The following is a 21284-nucleotide window of genomic DNA, read 5'->3' as shown; positions in this document are numbered from 1 at the left end:
AGTTCTATGACTACGTCATTTCAACAGAGGGTTCTTTTCAGTTTCTACTTTTGCATTTCTCTCACAAGCAAAGACTAAATGTGAAGAAATACAGCACAACTAAGGAAGTGTGCAACAAACACTGACTACACAGCAGCTCATATGTATTTCCATTAGTCAAATAATGGGCTTCCCATCCTTCTACCTCTTGTCTATGTCTGCATATTAATCAAGTATCTGAAATATGCATACTAGAGGTAACCATTTATACTGTAGTAGTTATAGCTTTAATTGTAAATTTGATGTACAATAATCTGATCCATTTTTTTTCATGAGCTGTGCTCATAATTTGTTCATTGTATTATTTCCAATCCATTTTCCACAGCTGCAATCCGAATAACTGGCTCAATTATAGTTAGTGTTATCCTTTAATATTCACTGTGCCTCATGGAAAACTTTGAAAGAGATATTCCATTTAAAGACAATTATGCTTAAATATCATGGTTTTCTAAAGACATTTGCATGAAAACAACTGCACAGAGAACTCATTTTCATCTTCCATACTCCTATCTGCAGTAATAATTCTCCCGTGTTGACATCATAATCAACTGTCATTTAATATGATTATCAGAGTTCAGTGTGACCAGAATGTTCTGGCTTGGACACATGGATTAAGTAAAGTAGCATGGCTTAAAAACCAGGCATAACCTTCATTTTGCTTCTGAAAATTGGATTGTTCTGATTTAGGATCTTTAAGAAATAAATGCTGTTAATAAATACACTGAAAATATATAAATGTAAAAACATTGGTTTATGTAGTCTGTTTTTAAAAATAAACAAACTGAAACAAGTTTGAACTTGCATTAAGAAACTTTTGTGCATATTTTTTTTTAATTGCTTCCTTTTTTCTAGTGGCAGCTTTAGTTTTAGGAAATGATATCTTGTGACAGATTTGTTAAGTGGGTTATCTGGTCCAGAACATGTGAAAACACAGGCAGCTTATCAACCGTGCTCATTTCTCTTTTGTACTGTTCTTTTTCATTACACTTAAAAGTACGGGCCTGAAGGCAGATTTTTCTTGCAAGGTTTGGATTTCCATAAAGTAGCCGTTGTGTAACTGCTACTCTGCTATACTGGCAAAATACATAATGCTACTACCTACCCTACTATGTGGTTCTTTGAAGAGTGCTAACCTGACTCTGAGCACACAGAAAACGCTGTGTAGAATCAATTGAATGTAAATTAAATGTCTGATCTTCAGCTTTTGGCATATTATTCCTGCCTATACTCCTATTTTATCAAATTGCACTTCCCATTTTTTAAGATTAGTAGAGCTTGAGAGTCACGGTTTATAGAATTGTCATCTTGATAAATAGTAGAGATTAATGCTTTCATCCAAATTATGCATTCTTTTTAGGATGATAACATTACATAATAATAGGGGCAGATTTCCAAAGTCTTGATCAACAAAATGATCACAGAAAGACTTCTTAAATAATTCATTTCCATCTATCAAGGCTGACATGAGGCAGCGTTACCAAACAGCCTCCTTTTGACAGGGTAGTCCAATAGTACAGTTCTTATTCATTGCTCTGCTGCTGGCACAGGAACATTTGTCGGCATGTATCCAGGTCGCCAGGAATCTTGGAATCATTCCACGTTAAAGAACTGTAACTGTAACTAACAAACCAGCTGCTGTATTGAGCTCAGAAGGAAGTCTTTGTAGCTGTGTGGAAGGAACTTAAGTTATTTGCATAACATCCAGCAGTCTTAGTGGGAAGGGTTGGTAGGAGCACAACGGCGGGGGAGGAATCCAGCTTTTCTTTTCTGGCCATATCTGTCAGTGATTCCATTCTTAAATGCTAGGATGACATGAAAAGAGAGAGGTGAAGAACTCGAGCAAAAGGACTGTACGGGTGTGAAGAGAAGGGTGCTCGGTCATATTGACACAGTCTTTGTGGACGTAACAGTTTATTAAATTCAGCAAACAAAATCGGTTTATAATAAATAGCATTACCATCTATAGGGGAAAGTTCGTGACTTGCTAAATTCTTCCTATGGAGAGAGAAAAACCTTAAAGAACAACAAATACAGGAGAATATGGTGCTATCCATCAGCATAGGTCAGTTTTAAACCAAAATGTGCTGTTGTACTGAGTTACAGGAATTTACAGGACTAGGCCAACTTCAGATTTTAAAAAAAAATTTACTAGTATACCTTAAATATACTGTGCCACATCTTCCAATATTTTCCAATAAAAAGTCAATCTACAGTTCCAAAACAGGCATTTCTTTGGTCTTCTGTCATACCAGCTTTACAGTGTAAAGAAAAATAATTCTCTTTTTAAATAGTACCTTTTCAATGTACCTTTTGTTTTATGATACAATACTCTGGCCATACTTCATCAAGTATGCCACCACCACCACCACCACAACAACAAGCCTTACTTTCCTGTGGCTTTCAGGATCTCTCCTGCCTTCCACAAATACAGCTGTTTGTGAGACCGAACAGTAAATCATGTTGTGGGTTTGGATTGAAAATAAATTGGGTGGTAGTGTCCCTTTGTTTCTCTTTCCTTCTGCCTCTCACCACCTCATCCCCGATTTAATTTTGACCTGGATTATGTTCCTGATCCAATTCACTGCTTTTGCGCAAATGCTTATAACAGAAAAAGGGTTAACGCAAGGGAAGAATGGAATTTTTGCAGGGTAGCCTTTTCTGACCTTACATGTATTTTCCCATTCTGTAAGAGATTACTTTTTTTTTTTTTTTTTTTTAAAAATACATATACTAATGACTTCTACGAATGGCTTTTATGTAGGAAAAGGCAAGAAGGCTAGAAGATGTAATTCACCGTAATTTCAATAAAAATTGAATTAATCTTCAATAAGAAGTCAAATATCTTTCCCCATATGTGAAACTGACCTTTCTGTGTTCTCACTATTTTATATTATTGCAGAAACAGAAAAGGTGATTCTGGAATAGTTTAGTTTTCCTTTAGTGTTTTTATTTGGCAAAGATTTCTCACACTCCTACAATTGTATAAAGAACACTCCGAAGAGATGATAAAAAAGGTGTCAGCTGTTCTTGTTATGGGTATCCCACGGAAGTTTTCTTGTATCTCACCTTTGTAATATTACTTGTGCCCCCAAAATATTAAGCATATTGACATATCTTAAGAGATATGTCAATATTCCTGGAGAAGGACTTGAGGGTGTTGGTGGTTAAAAAACTGAATACGACCTGGCAGCATGCACTCACAGCTCAGCAAGCCGCTGGCATTCTGGGCTGCATCAGAAGCACGGCTGGCAGGGCCAAGGGTGGTGGGTCTGTCCATCTACTCCACGCTCATAAGACCCCACCTGGAGCACTGTGTTCCTGCTCTGGGGCCACCAACATAAGAAGGACATGGGCCTGTGAGATTGAGTCCAGAGGAGGGCCACAGAGATGGATCAGAGCACCTCCCGTATGAGGACAGGCTGAGAGAGTTGGGATTGTTTGCCCAGGAGATGAGACTGCTCTGGGGACACCTTATAGCTGCCTGCCAGTACCTAAAGGGGGCTGATAAGAAAGATGGGGACAGAATTCTTTGTGGGGCCTGTATAGATAGGGCAAGAGCCAATGGTTTTAAAGTAAAAGAAGGTAGATTTAGATTAGCTATTGGGAGGAAGTTCTTTACTCTGAATGTGGAGAGGCACTGGAACAGATTACCCAAAGAAGCCTGAAGTGCTCAAGGCCAGGCTGGACGGGGCTGTGAGCAACCTGCTCTAGTGGAAGGTGTCCCTGCCTGTGGCAGGGGGGTTGGAACTAGATCATCTTTAGGGTCCCTTCTAATCCAAACCGTTCTATGATTCTATGACTGATATTTTCCTTTTTGTGCTTTATTTTCATAAGTCAATGTTTAAAAATCCTACATGCCACTCTTGAAATACTGTTTCCCTGAACACATCAGTTGTTTAAGCAATCTTTTGGACTCCTGTAAGAAACCAAAAACTTTGTTTTAATTGACATCATTGTCATTAAACAGTAGTTCTGAGAAATTTGTATGTAGTGAAAGTAAGCTGCAATGTTGTATTGTTATTGTTATCCATTGGTAGTAACACATATAAACCATGTCAATCATGATGCTACTCTTATCTTCTGTTTATTAACCCATTACGATACAATAGAAGAGTCCTAAAGTTCACTGTATCAAACACAAATTTGGTTTTGATTTCTGACAAGCAGAAAAAATCTGTCAAGTTTTAATTTATATTATTTCTTTCCCCCCCCTGCCTCACAGTTTTGTGATTTGTTTGGGGTTTTTTTTTTGTGAAAATTTTTATGGCGTTAAATGTAGGGGGAAAAAAACCCACATATCTTTTGAGTTCTTGCCACCTCATATCTTCACTGAAATAAGAGGAGAATTCATATTCCAGGCTAATTTGACCTGACCTTTTTTTAAAAAAACTCTGGTAAATACATATTATGCTTATTTACAGCATCGTAAAAGATCATTATGTTGGCATTTTTGTTCAAGGAACAAAAGATGAAAAAAGGTACCTAACATGCTGTCTTGTCTCTGATTGTGGCCTGCTTTTATGCAGTGGGTTAAAGGATGGGCTCTGCCTGCAAATGAATCTTCACAGCATGAGTCATAGTCATTCTTAAGACCAATAAAGTCATTGAAGAATATTTTTATATCTTAACAATCCCAATTTTGTAATAAAATTAGCACTTATCAATAGGGCTACTATCTTTTCTTATTTGTGGAAGACAACAGATGTGTTAAGCCCCGTAACTGAGTTAACAGTCTAGGTTTCCAACCAGAGGAATATAATGTAACAGAAACAACTATAACTGTTTTATACAGCTAAATAATAGTTTGCACTCCAGATAGAGGAATGTAAGTAAATCTCCCTTTGGGGAGAGAGGCAGTGGAGGGGAAAGTGAAATACATTTATTCATTGAATTAATAGTGAAGAGAATACTTATTTTTATTCTATTAAATGGGGCAAAACACTTTTCTTTGTCTAAGCTCCTATCTATTTCATGTATTTTACTTACATTTTCTACCAGTCTTGCCCCAATAACTCCTGTGTGTATTAGCCAGTTTTAAGCAAACTTGAAAATGGTGTCTTAGAGGTAGCTATGTTCTTTCACGTTATGTAAAAGACACCGGTGATTAGACAGAGGCTGGGCACCTAAGTTGCTGTCAGCACTGAAGGACATGCGGAGGGCATTGTATATGGCTATTCTGCTTGCAGAATCTCTTCTGCTATTCACTGTGTGTGTACTGGTTAGCCCATGAGAGATAGGCAGGTTCAAATTGCTCGTATCCTGTGGGCATCGTACGGGAAACTGGGATTATTGCAGTTGCTGGGTTTTAAGGAGGCAGAGGATAGAAAACCATACAAAGCAAGTCTCATTAGTTCCAGTTTCTAGAGTGTTGTGTATATACAAGCAACATTGGAAGGTTACTGTTATTGACTATAAACGTTTTAATACACTTTTTTTTTTTTTTTATGAACAGATAAAAGAAATTTGTCTGGATTAATACTGAACTGGATGCATCTGAACTGAAGGAAATCTTTTAAGATTGCTTTCCCGACAGAAGTTGTACAATAATGGTATACTGAGGTTTTTGCTTGCACGTCTGGGAAGACTGTAACTGTGTTTTTATATTGCGGTTCATTGGCCCATAAAAGACAATGTAATAACAAAAGCAACAGTACATTTATGCAATAATAGTGGTTCCCATCCCACTGACTGGACATGAGTGATCAAAGGTCTTTGCAAGAAGATAAGCACAAAATTAGCAGAACTTCCTCAAAGTTCAGGGAGTCTTCAAGAAGCATGCAATCTGATGATTATTTTGCTAGAAAACTTAAAGCTTTGAACGGTAGCATGGGTCCTCCTGTTTCTTCAAGTGCATCTAGCAAAACTGAAAATAATCAAACAAACGGTACACCAGCTATGCCTAAAATGGGTGTTCGAGCAAGGGTATCTGAATGGCCTCCTAAAAAAGATTGCTCTAAAGAGCTGAGTAAAGCTGCTTGGGAAAACAGACCTCCAACCAGTTATGAAGGTGTTGGCTCAGTACTTCCAAATGGACAAAACGACCAAAGTGACGGACAGCAAGAAGAGCTAGAATTGGAATTTACAGAGGGAAAATATTCGATTGGCGATCTTTTTGTTCATTCCCCTCAAAGGGGACTTCATCCCATAAGGCAAAGAAGCAACAGTGATGTAACAATAAGTGATATTGATGCTGAAGATGTCTTAGACCAGAATGCTGTTAATCCCAATACTGGAGCAGCTCTTCATAGAGAATATGGCAGTACCTCTTCGATTGATAGACAAGGCTTGTCTGGAGAAAATTTTTTTGCAATGTTAAGAGGATACCGAGTGGAAAATTTTGAACATAAAACCCTTGCTCCGTTTGGATTTTCTGAGTTTTTCCACTGTGATCCTACAGTTTCTCCAAGTCTACATGCTGCTGCACAGATTTCCAGGGGAGAATTTGTCAGGATTTCTGGCTTGGATTATATGGATAGTGCCCTACTTATTGGTCGAGACAGGGAGAAATCTTTTAAGAGGAGACTAAAATCAGAAGCAGTAGAAACATCTCTATTTAGAAAATTGCGAACAGTTAAAAGTGAACATGAAACTTTTAAGTTTTCATCTGATCTGGATGATAGACTTGACAGAAACATTCGTTCTTGGAACTGTCAGAAATGTTTTGCACATTATGATGTTCAGAGCGTTTTGTTTAACATAAATGAAGCAATGGCTACCAGAGTAAATGTAGGAAAAAGAAAAAATATAACCACTGGGGCGTCAGCTGCATCACAAACTCAGATGCCAGCAGGCCAAACAGGAAACTGTGAATCTCCGTTGGGAAGCAAAGAGGACCTCAATTCAAAAGAGAATTTAGATGCTGACGAGGGTGATGGGAAAAGCAATGATTTAGTATTGAGCTGCCCTTACTTCAGGAACGAAACTGGTGGCGAAGGAGATAGACGGATTGCACTTTCTAGGGCAAATTCAGCATCTTTTTCTTCAGGTGAAAGTTGTTCCTTTGAGTCCTCTCTGAGTTCCCATTGCACAAACGCTGGTGTTTCAGTACTAGAAGTACCAAGAGAAAACCAGTCTATTCACAGAGAGAAGGTGAAGCGTTACATCATAGAACACATTGATCTTGGAGCATATTATTACCGCAAGTTCTTCTATGGAAAAGGTAAATTCTTCTAATGCAGCTGTTCTGAGATATTAATGGATTAGTTTTAAGTTGCTTAGTAAAGCATTTTTTTTCCTTCTTCTGTATAGAGAGTCCTAGTGTATTACAGGGCATCCTGAAACTCTTTACTACAATTAAAGCTGTTATTTTTACTCTCCCAGAGGGATAATCAACACCCAGTGGGTTAGGTATAAAGTTATGAAATACTTGTGTAAGTTCATTCAGTGGGGGGTCATTTAAATTAGTATGTAAACTAATTTTCTTGGTGGGCAGGAAGAAAAGACGACATTTTTATCCAGTAAATGCATTGGAAATACTGATGTCCAGAGTAGAAATCATTATTTCCTAAAATGTGCCTCCAAAAGAGGTTTTAGCATTGAGGATTCTGACTGCCGCTTTCTAGATTCTGCTGTCTTCAAGTATCTCTTGGAGCCTTTCATACTGTATGTACCGTATATACATACTCCTTAAGCAGAGAGCTTCTGATGGTGCTTAGTTTTTCAGCATAAAGGGAGGTGTTTTATGCCTTTCTTCTAGCCTTTTACCCTATTTTTTAGGATACGTTCATACCGCAAAGTGCCAGAGTACTCTTTTCAGCAAAGTAATTCAGATATTTGTTATTCAGACAAACCCTTTCCAGTTTGCGGTCTACTTTAGGTGTCTGTATTCAGTACTGCTTTCTGCAATCTCTGTGAAATTTCTGCTTTTGTGGGGACAACCCCAGAATACCTATCTCTGTCCTTTCTGTGTTATGAGTTACAGCTCAGTCTTTTTGCTGTTATTAAAAGAAAAGCAAAAACCCACCCTGCTCCTGTCCTTAAAAGACTTGTTTGTTACTGCCTGAGTCTTCATGAAATCGTGCTTGCTGGGCTTTCAAACTGTATTTGAACAGCAGGAAATAAGCACTGGACTGTACTCCTTCCTCCTGTCACCCTTCACAAGGGAGTCAAAAAAGAATCCAACACAGCGCTTGTTTTCACAATACAGTAGACACCTAGAGCATAGTGGCTCTAAACCCACTGTATTCAAAATGCAAGGAAGAAAATAATCTGGATCTGTCATGAAAAAGGAAGAAAAAGACCCAGAGCTAGGGAAGGAGCAGGGAGTAAGTTCAGAGGTTCACAATGGCTCTTAAGCTGGGCGGATTGTAAAGGATCAAGTAGTGTTGAGGGAGTCAGAGTGGAAGAGAATGAAGGGAAATGGTCACAGAAGGGTGGCATATTTTTTGAGGGGCAGAGAGAAGAAAGGGTTGGCATGGATGGAAATAAAAGGAAGATTGTCAATGGACAAAGGTGGTGGCAGGATAGGAAATTAAAAAAAATAGAAAGATTAAGTCAAATGAAAGAAGACTTGTTTGTGAAATGCTTTTGCCATGGATGAGTTACAGGTTCTGAAGTGCTGAATGTTTTTTGTGAAGAAAAATTCAGAGAGATGAAAAAAGAAAATACAGAGTACTCAAAAATAAAAATATACTATAAACAAACCTAATGACCTTTCTGGGAAGTTGATGTGAGTGTAATTAGTTGTAATTAACTTCTGTTCTGGTATTATGTATATGTGATCTCTTGCCTAAAAGTAAAGTATGTTTATATTGCTATAGTATTAAAAAGTTAAGAAATAGTATCTGAGAATTTTATCCCCCATAGTATAATGCTAGGAAACTTTAATTGTTACTGCCCTTGTTACTATTTGTTCTGTAGGTAAAGTCCTTCAAAAGTAAATACAATGTGATGTATTTAACATGCAGTAAGAAATTGTTACCCTCTCACCTTTACAATGATATATAAGCCATGCCCAGTTCCACATTATCTTTCTGTAGAGCTGTAACAGAAGCTGCATGAGAGAAATCTGTGTCGGGTGGCTCTTATGAGACCGGTAGCAAGTCAGGGCAAACACGGTGATGGAACTAAAAACTTTATTTTCAATAGCTGTTATCTCAAGGGATCAGGTGTGTAAGGAATCTCCATATTACTTGCAGCTGAACACGGTTCTCGCTTAAGCAAAGTTTATTGTGGGTAGAGGAAATCAAGCAGGCATTTTACGTTGGACACCAAAATGTCTTGCTGCTGTGCTGATCTCCCGTATAAGAAACAGTGACATTTATATGCATAGTGAGTCTTACTTCATGCTTTCATGACAGTGAGCTCTCCTAGCTGATTGTTCATTGAATTGTAGATTTAATAGCGCAGTTGAATTTAGCAAAATAATTGTGGAAGGATGAAATAAAAATTTAGCAAACAGTAGTCACTTGTATATAGAGACATATGTAATGCCATTGATTTTCTTTGTCTTTGCAAGATATCTATGAAAAAGAAATAACTTTCTGAATATTTGATTTAGTTCACAGTTTTATAATTGGCACTTGTCAGCGTACAAGTTTTATTTCTGTTTTAAGATGCATGGAAGAAACACCCTGGCATGTGTAGCACTAATTATTCCATTCCCTTTCAAGAAATGAGAGATTTGGAATTCAGTGTCTTCTGAAATGAGCTGTAGTTTTATACTGCATATTTATAAGCTTTGTAACTATTGTTAAAATCAAATCCCACATGACTGATGTAAAATATGTTAATGTTTATGGAAAATATCTTCTCAGTTTTCAGTTAAGATTTGTAAAAGCTAGAATATTTTATTTTATCTCATGGTTTTGATTCATTAATGGTATCCTTTAGTGAACTATATTTTTGTGGGATAAAAGGGGATGAGAATGGAAAAAAAAAGTCTGTTGATCTTTGCAAAGTATAATTGAAATATGCTTTTATTATTATTTATGTGTCCTTTTCCCCTTGTGCAATTATCCTCATAATACCTTGAGACTTGACTACCATGTTTGTTATTTGAGGGATGCTTGCAACTGTTTCTTAGTATATTGTTGTATCTGTCTGCCGATACAACAATGACAAAATGTCCTAGAAGAAATGTACAGGCTTAGCAAGCTTTTGGTATTAACTCAGTTTTGTATAAGTAAGACTTTTGTATTAGAAGAAAAGTTGACAATTATTTCTCAAAACGAAAAAGTAAAAAATAAGGAATATTTTGCCATCTCTCTTTTAAACAGTTAGAAAATGACACTTATTTTCTTATTTTCTCTCGAGTTGATACTTTAAAATCAGCATAAATACATTTAAATGAGCTTAATGTGTTTGCACTTTATGAAATTTTTAGAAAAGCACGCCTTGAATTAAAAATGTTTTCCCCAAATCCCAGAATAGCAGTAGCCATGCTATTCTTTAATTCAGCTTCTTTAATTCCCGTTCTTGAAACTGCTTTATCTATGAAGGTACATATGTAACATCTTTGGTTTTGTGTCTTTCCTATTGTATGAGAAATAAGCAGATATATGCCAAGCTTGCATTTTTCTGCTCCCTGAAACTGCAGCCAAGAAATCTAGTAACTGTGTAATACCCTTTTCCAGATTTACATCAAAATGGAAGGCTATAGAAACCCTAACTCAGAAGTTTACCTTTTTTCAAAGCCTGAATATGCAGCGGTGGGGAGTTTTTATGTTGTTGAAAGTGTTTGGCCTCTGAATCTGTCCCGTCCTGTCCCCCCACCGACACATCTCTCATCATCCACCATCTCCCTCCCTCCCTCGCCCTGTAAAATCCTGTTCCATTTGATAAATTTGCCTATCGAAGCTCAAAGTTTTAATTAACACTGGGAAATCCATGAGATATAATTTATCCATGCAAGTAGAATGCTTAGGTTGGGGAAGGAACGTAGTTGGTGAGCACGAGCGAATAATTTACTGTCAGTGCCCCTTTGATCCCAGGTGTTCCTTCCAAAATAAACGGTGCTAGTTGTAATGTGCTGCTACTCATTTTCTCTCCACTGGGAAATGGACTGTAACCACAAACATACTTTATAGATAGATTTTTGAAAGGCTACTGGAAGCTTAATTTAAACTTGATTTGATTTGACAAATAAGGCTGTCATTTATGTAGATGTAACGTTTTCTTTTTTGTACCCATTCTGGGAATATGGATGACTTTGCAGTGAAAGACATTTTGCAAAAACTTCTTTACACATGCCTATAAATACATTATTAAAAAAAACATGTTTCAAAGTAGCTCAAAAATGCTAGCAAAGTGTTATATTTAATCCAGGCAATCTTAAAAGGAGAAATTAGTGTATTTCTTCATTGCTATTTAAAATAAGGAATTACAGCATAGATTGGACTGGAAGACATTTCTGGAGGTCATCCAGTCTAATTCCCTGTTTAAAGCTGCCTTTAAAGACAGGTCCTGAACAGGTTGCTCAGAACCTATTCCCCTTTAGCTTTTGACCATCTCTGTGGATGGAGATTTCACAAATTCTCCTGGCAGCCAGTTCCTGTGTTTGATTCCCCTCAGTGAGGGGCTGCATCTTGCGGTGGTCGCTTCTTCTCCTTTCTGTACCTTGGAGAAGAGTCTGGCTCTTCTTTCCCTGTAAAGCCCATCAGCTAGTGGTGTCCTGTAGTTATTTCCCCCCATAACCTGCTCTTCTCCAGGCTGCACAAGCCCACCTCTTTCGGCTTCTCCTCATCTGCTATATGCTCCAGCCCCCTGATTGTCTTGGTAGTTGTCTGCTGACCTTGTCCCACTCTGTCCAAAACTGGACACCACTCCTTACGTGGTCTCAAAGGTGCCAAATGGAGAGGCATAATGTCTTCTCCTGACCTGCTGGCATGCTCTTGCTAGTGCAGCCCAGAGTGTGGTTGGCCTTCATCTCTGCAGGGGGTTCTGCTGGCTGCAGCCTGTTGCTCACCAGGGTCCCCAGTCCTTTTCCACAGAGCTGCTCCTGAGGCAGTTGGTCCCCAGCCTGTGCTGTTGAATGAGCTTGCTCTGGTCCAGATACAGGGCTGTGTTGGTCTTCACAAGGCTTTTGTCAGTCCATTTTTTTAGATTGTCAAAAGGAGAGTTTGGTTTAACAGGTCAGGTTGAAAACTTGGGTGTTTTAGGAGCTGCTTCACATGCAGCTCAGCTGTCCCATCTCAGCATCCCGAGGAAGGGGAGAGTGGGCAGTGAGGCACGGACACCCTATGCTAAAGGACTCGGCCTGTGCGGATGAGTTAACCGCCTTTTGTAAAATACTGCAAGGTTTGTGCATCTCACTATCTGCCCAATGCACATACTACTCCTTTGTTAAAATCCTGCCAGTTATTGCCCTTCATTTATTGCACTCAGCTACAGCCCTAACCACCAGTACCTGAATGCTCTCCTTGAGTTTGGTTACGTACACGAACTTGTTGAGGGTGTGTTCCATTCTACCATTTAGATAATGAAAAAAAATAAATTAGTAACAGCCCCACTGTCAACTTTTGATAAACATTTTAGTAACTGGCCACTGATTAGAATTTGTATTACTGATCACAGTCCTTTGAGGCCAGCTGTCCAGCCAGATTGTGTCCACCTTGTAATTTGCATGTCCAAACCATGTCTTTTCAGTTTAGCTACATGGACACTGTAGCAGATTGTGTAAAAAGTTTTGCTAAAATACAAGTAGGCGACATTCATTGCTCCTTCCGCATCCATAAAGCCAGTCATCTCATTGTAGAAAGTAACCGAGTTGGTCATGCATGATTTGCATTTGGTAAATCTATGCAGGCTGTTTCCAAGCATGTTTTTGTCCTTCATGTGCCTGGAAATGTCTTCCATGAGAATTTGTCCCTTAATCTCCCTGGGAACTAAGGTTTATGGTGAGAAGTCTATAGCTTCCCAGACTCTCTTTCTTGCCCTTTTTAAAGGTGGGTGTAACTACTTACTGTGACCTGTCAAAGGTGATAAAGGGTGGCTTTACAGCGACATCGGCTGGTTCCCTCAACGTGTATCCTGTTTGGTCCCATGGACTTGAGTGTGTCTAGTCTGCTTAAATGGTCTCTGACTTGATCTTTCTCTTCTGTCAGTAGCGCTTTGCTCTCCCAGACTGGGCCAGTTGGCTCACGGATGAATTTAACTATTCATCAAAGACTGAAGGATTGCTAACCTCACTTTTCACTTGTTAAAAATGAGTTGCTACTTTGAATATAAAGTCTTAAACGAGAATAAGAATTAGTTGAATGAAATGAAGAAAGCTACGTAGCACCTTATTTTTTTAAAGACTGTTAGCTTTTGTTGAAGACTTTATGTATAGTTTCTCCAGAGTATTTTCTTACAGCATCAAGCAAAATGATTTCATAGTAACAAAAAATGCAAAAAAAAGTTATTTCGTAGTAACAGCAGTTGCAGTAATTTGAGTTATGTGATATGAGGGACCATTCTGCTCATCAGAATTAGTATTTTGTGATTTATGTACTTACTGTGCAGTTCAGAAGATCAAAAGCCAATGTATTCATTGATCTCATAGCTCAATTTAAAATAATATTTTTTGTCTAGCTGCAGAAATTTTTAATAAAATTTGATAAACGTTTTCTAGGAGAGTCATACTTTATTATTCTCTTCTCTTTTCATTCACTCTTGTGCAAAAGAGCATCAGAACTACTTTGGAATAGATGAAAATCTCGGACCTGTAGCAGTCAGCATCCGGAGGGAAAAGGTTGAAGATGCAAAGGAAAAAGAAGGATCTCAGTTCAACTATCGTATAGTTTTCAGGACAAGTGAGGTAATGTTCTTTCAGTAATTCTGCAAGGGAATGGAAAAATTAACTTAAGAGCTTAGGATGCTAGTTGCCTGTCTGTGGATACATTGCTAACTTTCAAAGTAAATCTGTTACTGGGAAAGGGAGGTTTCTTGTACTGTTAGTAAATGTAGTTACTCCTGGAACAAAGTTTTTGTCTTCTGTACTGCATAGAATTTTTCTCTTTTCGAGCAGACACCCAAAAGGAGGTGAGTTGGCTGGAAGGAACTGTAAGAGCCAAGCAAGGGGACAGATCTTAAGAACAAAGCTGAAGATAAGCTTGGATCAAGCTGCTTGATGTTAAGTTTCTAATGATAGAAATAAAAGATTAATATATGTAGGGGAAAAAGAAGGGGAAAAATATGAAAGCTAGTACTATGACTTATTTGTAGTTCTGTGTTTTGTTTCAAAATGCTTTCTTTTTTTTTTTTTTTCTGTGTGATATTATTATATACTTCTACATACAGGAAGGAATAATCAAATGTTGGTTAAAATAATTGATTTGGAAGACCAGCTCACTTGTGATTGTTGTAGGACACAACTCAACTTCTACTTCAAGCACATTAGTATCTCTTGCAAACTAATTTCTTGATCACAGGAACTGGCTTTGATTTGTATAAAAATAGAGAATGTTATTATTGTAGCAAGTAACTATGAGTTTTCATAATCCTTAAGGCTATTGCTTTTTATTGTGATTAGGGCACAAAGAAGTGTTAGCGAGACCTCCTGATATCTCTGGGCTCACGTGCTTTTACAAACAGATACAGAAACATATATATAAGGGTTTTTTTAGGTCAGGTTTTTCTTTTGTTGCCAAAAAATGGGCATCTCTGCATATATGTGTGGAGAGGTGATTCAGCTGACTCACTTCTAAGAAATTACTCTCTTTTTTGCCAAATCTAATGAAGATAAAGCATCATGGTTTAAAAAATAGGTGGATGGCTTAAATGAAGGTGGTGGCTTACCTCACTTGTCCACCTTGCATTCAACTACTGTGTCTGCTAGGACAGTATGGCATTAAAATGATCAAATTTTAGTTTTTCTAGTGTTTCCCCCCCAAAAAAAGTAAAATTTCTAGGAATTAGAATAAATTAATAAAATAATCAGTGAATTTCTTTGAACAAAAAATATATTTGTCACTGAGACCATAAGAACCTGTCTCCTTTTTAAAAGTTGTGTAGTAAAGTTTTTACTGGTTAAAAAATTTCAAAAATAAATATCTTTTCCTTCACATTCTTTCTTCCATGCTTTTGCTGAAACCTGAGGTTTATATCCTTAAAAGTCATTGCCGTGTTAGAACTTGAAATGTTTTGTGTGTTTTACCTTTACTGCAGCTTACTACACTTAGAGGAGCAATTTTAGAAGATGCTATACCATCCACTGCTCGGCATGGCACAGCAAGAGGTCTGCCTCTCAAAGAGGTACTGGAGTATGTAATACCAGAGCTGAGCATTCAGTGCCTGAGACAGGCTTCCAACTCACCCAAAGTACCTGAACAGCTGCTTAAACTGGATGAACAAGGGGTATGTAGCACATGACTTTTCTTTTAAAGACTATTCATTAAAAAAAATAAAAAGTATTTCACAGGCAATGTTAATAAACGTGGATCTGTAATGCAAACCATTCACTTTCTTAGTTTTAGAGATACTTGTGTATTTTCATTGACGAAATGAGGTTTGCTTTTCTAAGAAGATTGTTCTTAAAATACATTGCAGCTTAGAGAAAAAACTGTCTATGTAGATTCTCTTTAGATGAGTGAGTAAGAGAAAGATGATAACTAAACTTTTAACATCAGTAGGAAGTGATTTTCATGATCTGCATTTGCCCTTTAATTTTTACAAATGCTGGATACAAATAAAAATACATCTAACATCTTATTACTGTTGTGTATAGGTAGGGAGTCAAAAGGATGTAACATATTAAGTCTCTACATCGAAAATTTTTGATTGTTTTTTACAGCAACATTTTCTGATTAACATGAAGTAGTCTTACTAGAATAGAATGCTTCTGGGGTCAAACAACTGGAATTGTGATTGAGACTAATGAGTTAACTACATGGCAATGAAATATTCATATGGCTTCAATTTGAAGAGAAAATGCTGAGGCTTATTTGGTTCAGTAAAGTGAATCTGCTTTATTCAAAGCTAGTGATTAAATTTGTAGCTTCTGAATATTTTTTCAAGCATGGGCTTGTAATGTAATGTAATGGCTTTCAAACCAATTTTTAAAACCATGTTTTTAAAAAATGTTCATTTAAAGTGAATATTGCACTTTCTAGGCAAAAGTTAGTATCTAATCTTTTGAACTTGAGTCAGCTGGTGAATCCAGTTGATTATGATGGTGGTATAATCGATTTTTTAATGCTAATTCAGTTTCAAATGTAGTGATTGCTTCTAGCATTGGTAGTGTCTACCATAATTCTTCTGTCATCTTTTGTGGCTGTAACAATTGCTCAAAACCACGTAAATGTAGACAGGAAGAGAATTGCTTTTTTGGGTGGATTGTTAAGCTAGTTTTGTATGTATATTTTACCACTTTCGTTCACTGTAGTCTTTGTGGAGGACTTTTAATTGAAAATTCATTTTGCCAAATGTTCTTATTTTCTCCTGAGTTTGTCAGTTCTTCTGGTAAAACAATAAAGAAAAACCAGAAGCACTCAGTTCTGAATCTTAAGTGTTCCTGATGTACTGTTGGTCTCCTTCTTTCCTGTCTGAACCCCAGAGTGAGCTTAAGTTAATCTAGTAACTAATATTCACTGTTCAGAAGAGGCAGTATGTTCTAGGCAATACAGAGTATCAGTTTATTTGACCTGACCTGAATATTTCCCAAACTCACTATAAATATTTCCCAAAATTTGGAAATGGAGGTTCTTCACTGAACTGACCAAAGTAATTCTTTAATCATCGACACCTATTTTTAGGACACAGTGTTACATAGCACTTCTCTTTGTTTTGGGTGATCAGTCCTGAAAATTCAGTCCTGTTGTGAAATGGGCTGTCACCTGATGAAATGTAGTATTAATGTACCTTATGTGTTGCTTGTTATGAGGTAATTACTTGAACATAGAAAGCTGTGCATGGAACTGGCATGAGATCCATTTATGCCTTTAATCCTCTTATGAACTTGATGCTTTCAGTTTACTAATCAAGCAAATATAAAAAGAGTTATCCTTGGTAACTGAGGGTGATGACTGGCTGAAGTGAATTTAAAAATATGAATCATGATCTAGAGGATTAATACCGTCACCAGAATTCATTTTGCGTAATGGTGCATTAAATATTTGTATCGTCCCTCAGCAGACTGAAGGCAGTTTCAGTGTTTTGATTTCATTTTCTACCAGTTTCACAGTTTTCAGCAAAATCTAGTATGGCTTATGGAGGAAATATGTGGCTAAAACTTGTCTCTAAAACGACAGTAGAAAGTAGATGCAAATTGGATGGTTGACCTAATTTGAATATATAACTAAAGAATCTGCATTTTCCTAATTTATTCTGGCATATGATGATCAGCATTAGGTGTGGCTGTAAATTTACAAGACAAGTCAACAATTTATCTTTAACCTGAACAAGATTTTATTTTATTTATTTTTACCGCTCTCTAATTACCCCCTACATCCCTCTCCCAATTTCTTCTTGTATATATGTTTTTTTGTTCTCCTCATATCCCTCTGGGAATGTTCATTTCTCTCTAGGCCAAAGGCTGAAGTTTACAAAAACCCCAAAATAATTAGGAGCTTTGATTGCAGTGATACTTAGTGGCTATTCAGTGGCATCTCTTGAGGTTCCTTGCCAGAAAACTTCTAAAATCTGTACACGAGGAAAGTCAACTAGTTGTTGCATGATAGAGAATCTAAACTGTGCAGGAAGACAGCAAGATGCCAAGATTCAGTGCGCGGTTCTGACTAGAACATAGTCATTTTGAGTCAGGAAGGACTGCTGTGTGCCTTTAATACCCATCATATACCCAAGTAGCTAACTGGGTTTAGAAACTGTTTTCTGATGGCACATTATTAAATTGTTCTCAGTGTTACATTGAATGTAAGATGTCTTATTTTAGAAATCATGAAATCGGAACTATGTCTGCAAATATTTACTTCAAAAGACTTGAATAAGCATGCGGTACTGTTTAAAAACTGGCAGACTTTATAAATTTTAAATATTCTGGTAGGGGTTTTTTGCCTGTCAAATGTACTACATAAGAAGAGCCTGCTAAAGCTCACTTAGTTACTTCTTTCTTAGGCATCGATGTTCTATAAGTACCTTGATTTCTGCTTCTGCACAGTCCCCACGATCTTGGTGTGAGAGTTCTTTTGCTTAATTCTTCTAATTTCATAGCCTTGAGTGCTTCTAGCACACAGGTAGGAGGTTCAGACTGCACATGAGCTTGCAGCTGCTGCTTTGTTTAGGAATAGTGGTACTGGTAGAATCAAATTTGTACATAATTGCCTAGTGATTACAGTATTTGACCATGAAGTGAACCCCAGTATTAATTTCTTCCTTGGGCTTGGGAGTTATAGATCCTTGTCTTCAGTGTCTCCTAGGACAGTGTTTAAACCAAGAGCTGGTAGGTTGTTCTGGAAGACAGAGGTGTACTTCACTCCTGTTTGGAATGATAATGATATTCATGAACAAGTTCAGGAGTGACTGGTGTCCTCAGAAAGAATGAAGGAGTGTGACTGCATATTTCTCGACTGAATGTTTTGCCCAGGTGCTTCTTTACGGTTAGTTGTTGCCCCTATTGTTGGTGGCTTAGTTAGCATTTAACTTCACTCCTCCGTTCTAGTGTGAGGTCAAGGAAATTAACTTAAATTCCCTGTAGTTTAAGCGAAACTATTTGATGCGGAGCTGGGATAGAGATGGCACTGTGCTCACCATCACTCTAAGTCTCTGCTGGGAAGTGTCAAGAAATAGTACTGCTTCCTGAAATCTAATGTTTATATGAACAGTTCTCTTCCAGTTTCCTTTGTGAAATGTTCATGCTAGCTTTCCACTGAGTAAAGTAGTCACCAGTGTGCGATCTGGAACCTTTTGCTAAACACCTAACTTTCTCGGGGCTTCAAAACAGGGGTCAGACGAGGAAGCACTTTGGATGGATAGTACCTAATGCCAGTCAAAAGGGAATGACAAGAGCAGGCTGGTGTCTTAACCCTGCCCTGCTCGAGTTCAGCAGTCTGGCTCAGGAGGCTCCTACAGTGCATCCATAACCCAGAATCTCCTTTTATTTCGGACGGTCATCCCTCCCATTCCACATCAAACTGCCAGAGTTCCTAATTCTGTGTTCTGTGCTGCCCAGGTGAAACCCTTGTGCAGCACCGTTCCTCATCCCTGTCCTTCCTGAGCCTGTTTGTGCCTGAATGCTCCCTGGTCAGTGGCCTTCTGCCGGAGTATGTTCCACAAGGGCTCTCCCCTACATAAAGCAGTTATACCAAAGGGAGAGGAGGGACTGGGGCTTACCAGGGGTCAGGAGGGCTGCCGTCATACCTTGCTCTTATTCCTGCTGTGCTGCCGATTTTCTGCTCCAGTAGACCACATTCTGTAGTGTGCATTGCCATGAATACAGATCTGCTGAAATCACGGAGTTAGGCTGTTTGTATTAGTGAAAATGAGAATTGTCCCACTGGTAGGCTTAACTTCATAATAAGAAAAGAACTCCAGGCCCAGTTGGTGTTCTGAAGTGTTTTGCTGTAGGCTTATAATGGTCTAGCATTTCCCTGTTACTTCATTTTTAATACGTTTACCTTTGGGGCATTCTTCATGTCAATGATTCTGCCTATGGCCTTCAGAAATCTTTATGAACATGGACATCTTGGGCACTAATTTTTTTGGTGTTGGTTGTGTATGAACGTAAATAGTTACATCTAGAATGCTGTCAAGTTAAATCTTGAATTGCCTTAAAAAAGCAGTAGGGTCCTGAAAACACAGAAGACTTAGCAAAAGCACAGTGAAAGCTTTTATTTCTCCAGGGGTGATGAAGATTTGGGGAATGGATTTTTTTTCTTTTCTTTTTTTTTTTTTTTTTTTAATTGACTGTTGGCAACTGCCTTGTATAGAAGTCTCCACTTGGAATGGAGAAACGCAGCATTTATTGAAGAGGGAAGGTTTGGGATTATTTGAAGTCTGGAATGATATTTTTGAAACACTTTCCTCTTTCATGTATGTATGTTTTGACTTTAGCTTTTAGTATTCCTGTCTTACAACTTTCCCTCAAAATTGTGGTAAAACACCAGTGGACTAGCACGTTTATGGGTTTGAGTTTTACAATGTACTGAACACGGCAGTCTGTGCGTTACATATGTATGACCAAGGTGAAGCAGACTGTTCTTGTCACCTCTGGTCTAATAGGAACATATACAGTCTTTGCACAGCAAACCTTTTAGACATGAATCCTGAAGTTTGATTAAGAGAAGTCTATGGCTGGAGAGTTGATTTGAGTCATGAATACAGATAAATGTCTTAAGGGAAGCAGGTGTGACGGATGGTCTCTCTCAGTTTGTGGCGCTCTAAAAGGTGTCAGTTAAGAAAAGTAAGACTAATCCATTCACATGGAAGTTTCCTGTTTGTCATCTTAAGTATGCATAAAACCTAAGAAAACAAGACAATACTTTGCTCAAGAAGTCATCATTTCTTTTTATACTTCACTTTTTTATAGTTTTTATACTTTTTTTAATAGAAGCAATTTATCTCTTCTAGTGTTTTAGAACTGCAACTTTGTTTAACAAAACTAACTGCAATCTGATTTCTAGCTTGAAGTATATTTTTGAAAATGGGGAATAATTTTTAATACTGGATGATTTTATGGGGAGGGCAAAAGGTTACATGTAACAAATTACTGTTCTCAGGGCCTGTTTTAGCTGAACCACACTGATCTTTAAAGAGTAGAAATATGGGGAAGTAAGCTCACCTTGTTTTGAATCTGAGAAAGAAGAGAGTTATACAAAAATTGCCAGTTAAAGTTCTTATACTGTAACATGAATTAGAGTGTGCTTTTCTAATAACTCAGTTGAAAGTGGTCATGTACTGCTTTTATCTGTGTTTAGATAGTGACAATCCAGTTTTCTTTCAAGATAGTTGTTGAGTGGGTTTTTTCTTTTTTTTTCTTCCTCCTTTCTGCAGTGACTTAATTTCCAAAATCAGAATACTTACTTTTTCACTTTCATATAACTTCTGCCAGGGGTTATAACAGTGTTATCTTTTAATTGTTAATATTTGTTGTAATATTGACTTTCCTTTGCTTCTGTAATTTTTCCTTTTCTTTTTTTTTTTTTTTTCCTTTTTTCAGCTGAGCTTTCAACATAAGATTGGCATCCTTTACTGCAAAGCAGGTCAAAGCACAGAGGAAGAAATGTATAACAATGAGATGGCAGGACCAGCTTTTGAAGAGTTCCTTGATCTTCTGGGCCAGAGAGTACGGCTAAAAGGATTTAGTAAATACAGAGCTCAGCTAGATAATAAAAGTAAGTTACATTTCCAACCTGTGGTAGAAACTATAATTA

General features: G+C 37.6%; 1 protein-coding gene across 8 annotated transcripts in view; it reads left to right on the top strand.

The window, feature by feature from the left end:
• The window catches only part of SIPA1L2 (signal induced proliferation associated 1 like 2), a 152158-nt gene that overhangs the window by 58495 nt on the left and 72379 nt on the right, over window positions 1-21284 (top strand). For all 8 annotated transcript variants that reach the window (XM_055714156.1, XM_055714155.1, XM_055714159.1 and 5 more), the window contains 4 exons: window positions 5492-7198; window positions 13644-13777; window positions 15127-15315; window positions 21071-21245. In XM_055714156.1, the coding sequence (XP_055570131.1) occupies window positions 5734-7198; window positions 13644-13777; window positions 15127-15315; window positions 21071-21245 (1963 nt within the window). In that variant the 5' untranslated portion in view covers window positions 5492-5733. The remainder of the gene's footprint in view (window positions 1-5491; window positions 7199-13643; window positions 13778-15126; window positions 15316-21070; window positions 21246-21284) is intronic.

The sequence above is a fragment of the Falco cherrug genome, chromosome 6, assembly GCF_023634085.1.
Source record: "Falco cherrug isolate bFalChe1 chromosome 6, bFalChe1.pri, whole genome shotgun sequence".
Taxonomy (NCBI): Eukaryota; Metazoa; Chordata; class Aves; order Falconiformes; family Falconidae; genus Falco; species Falco cherrug.
The sequence above is the reverse complement of the archived record's forward strand: the minus strand, read 5'-3'. Positions and strand labels throughout refer to the sequence as shown.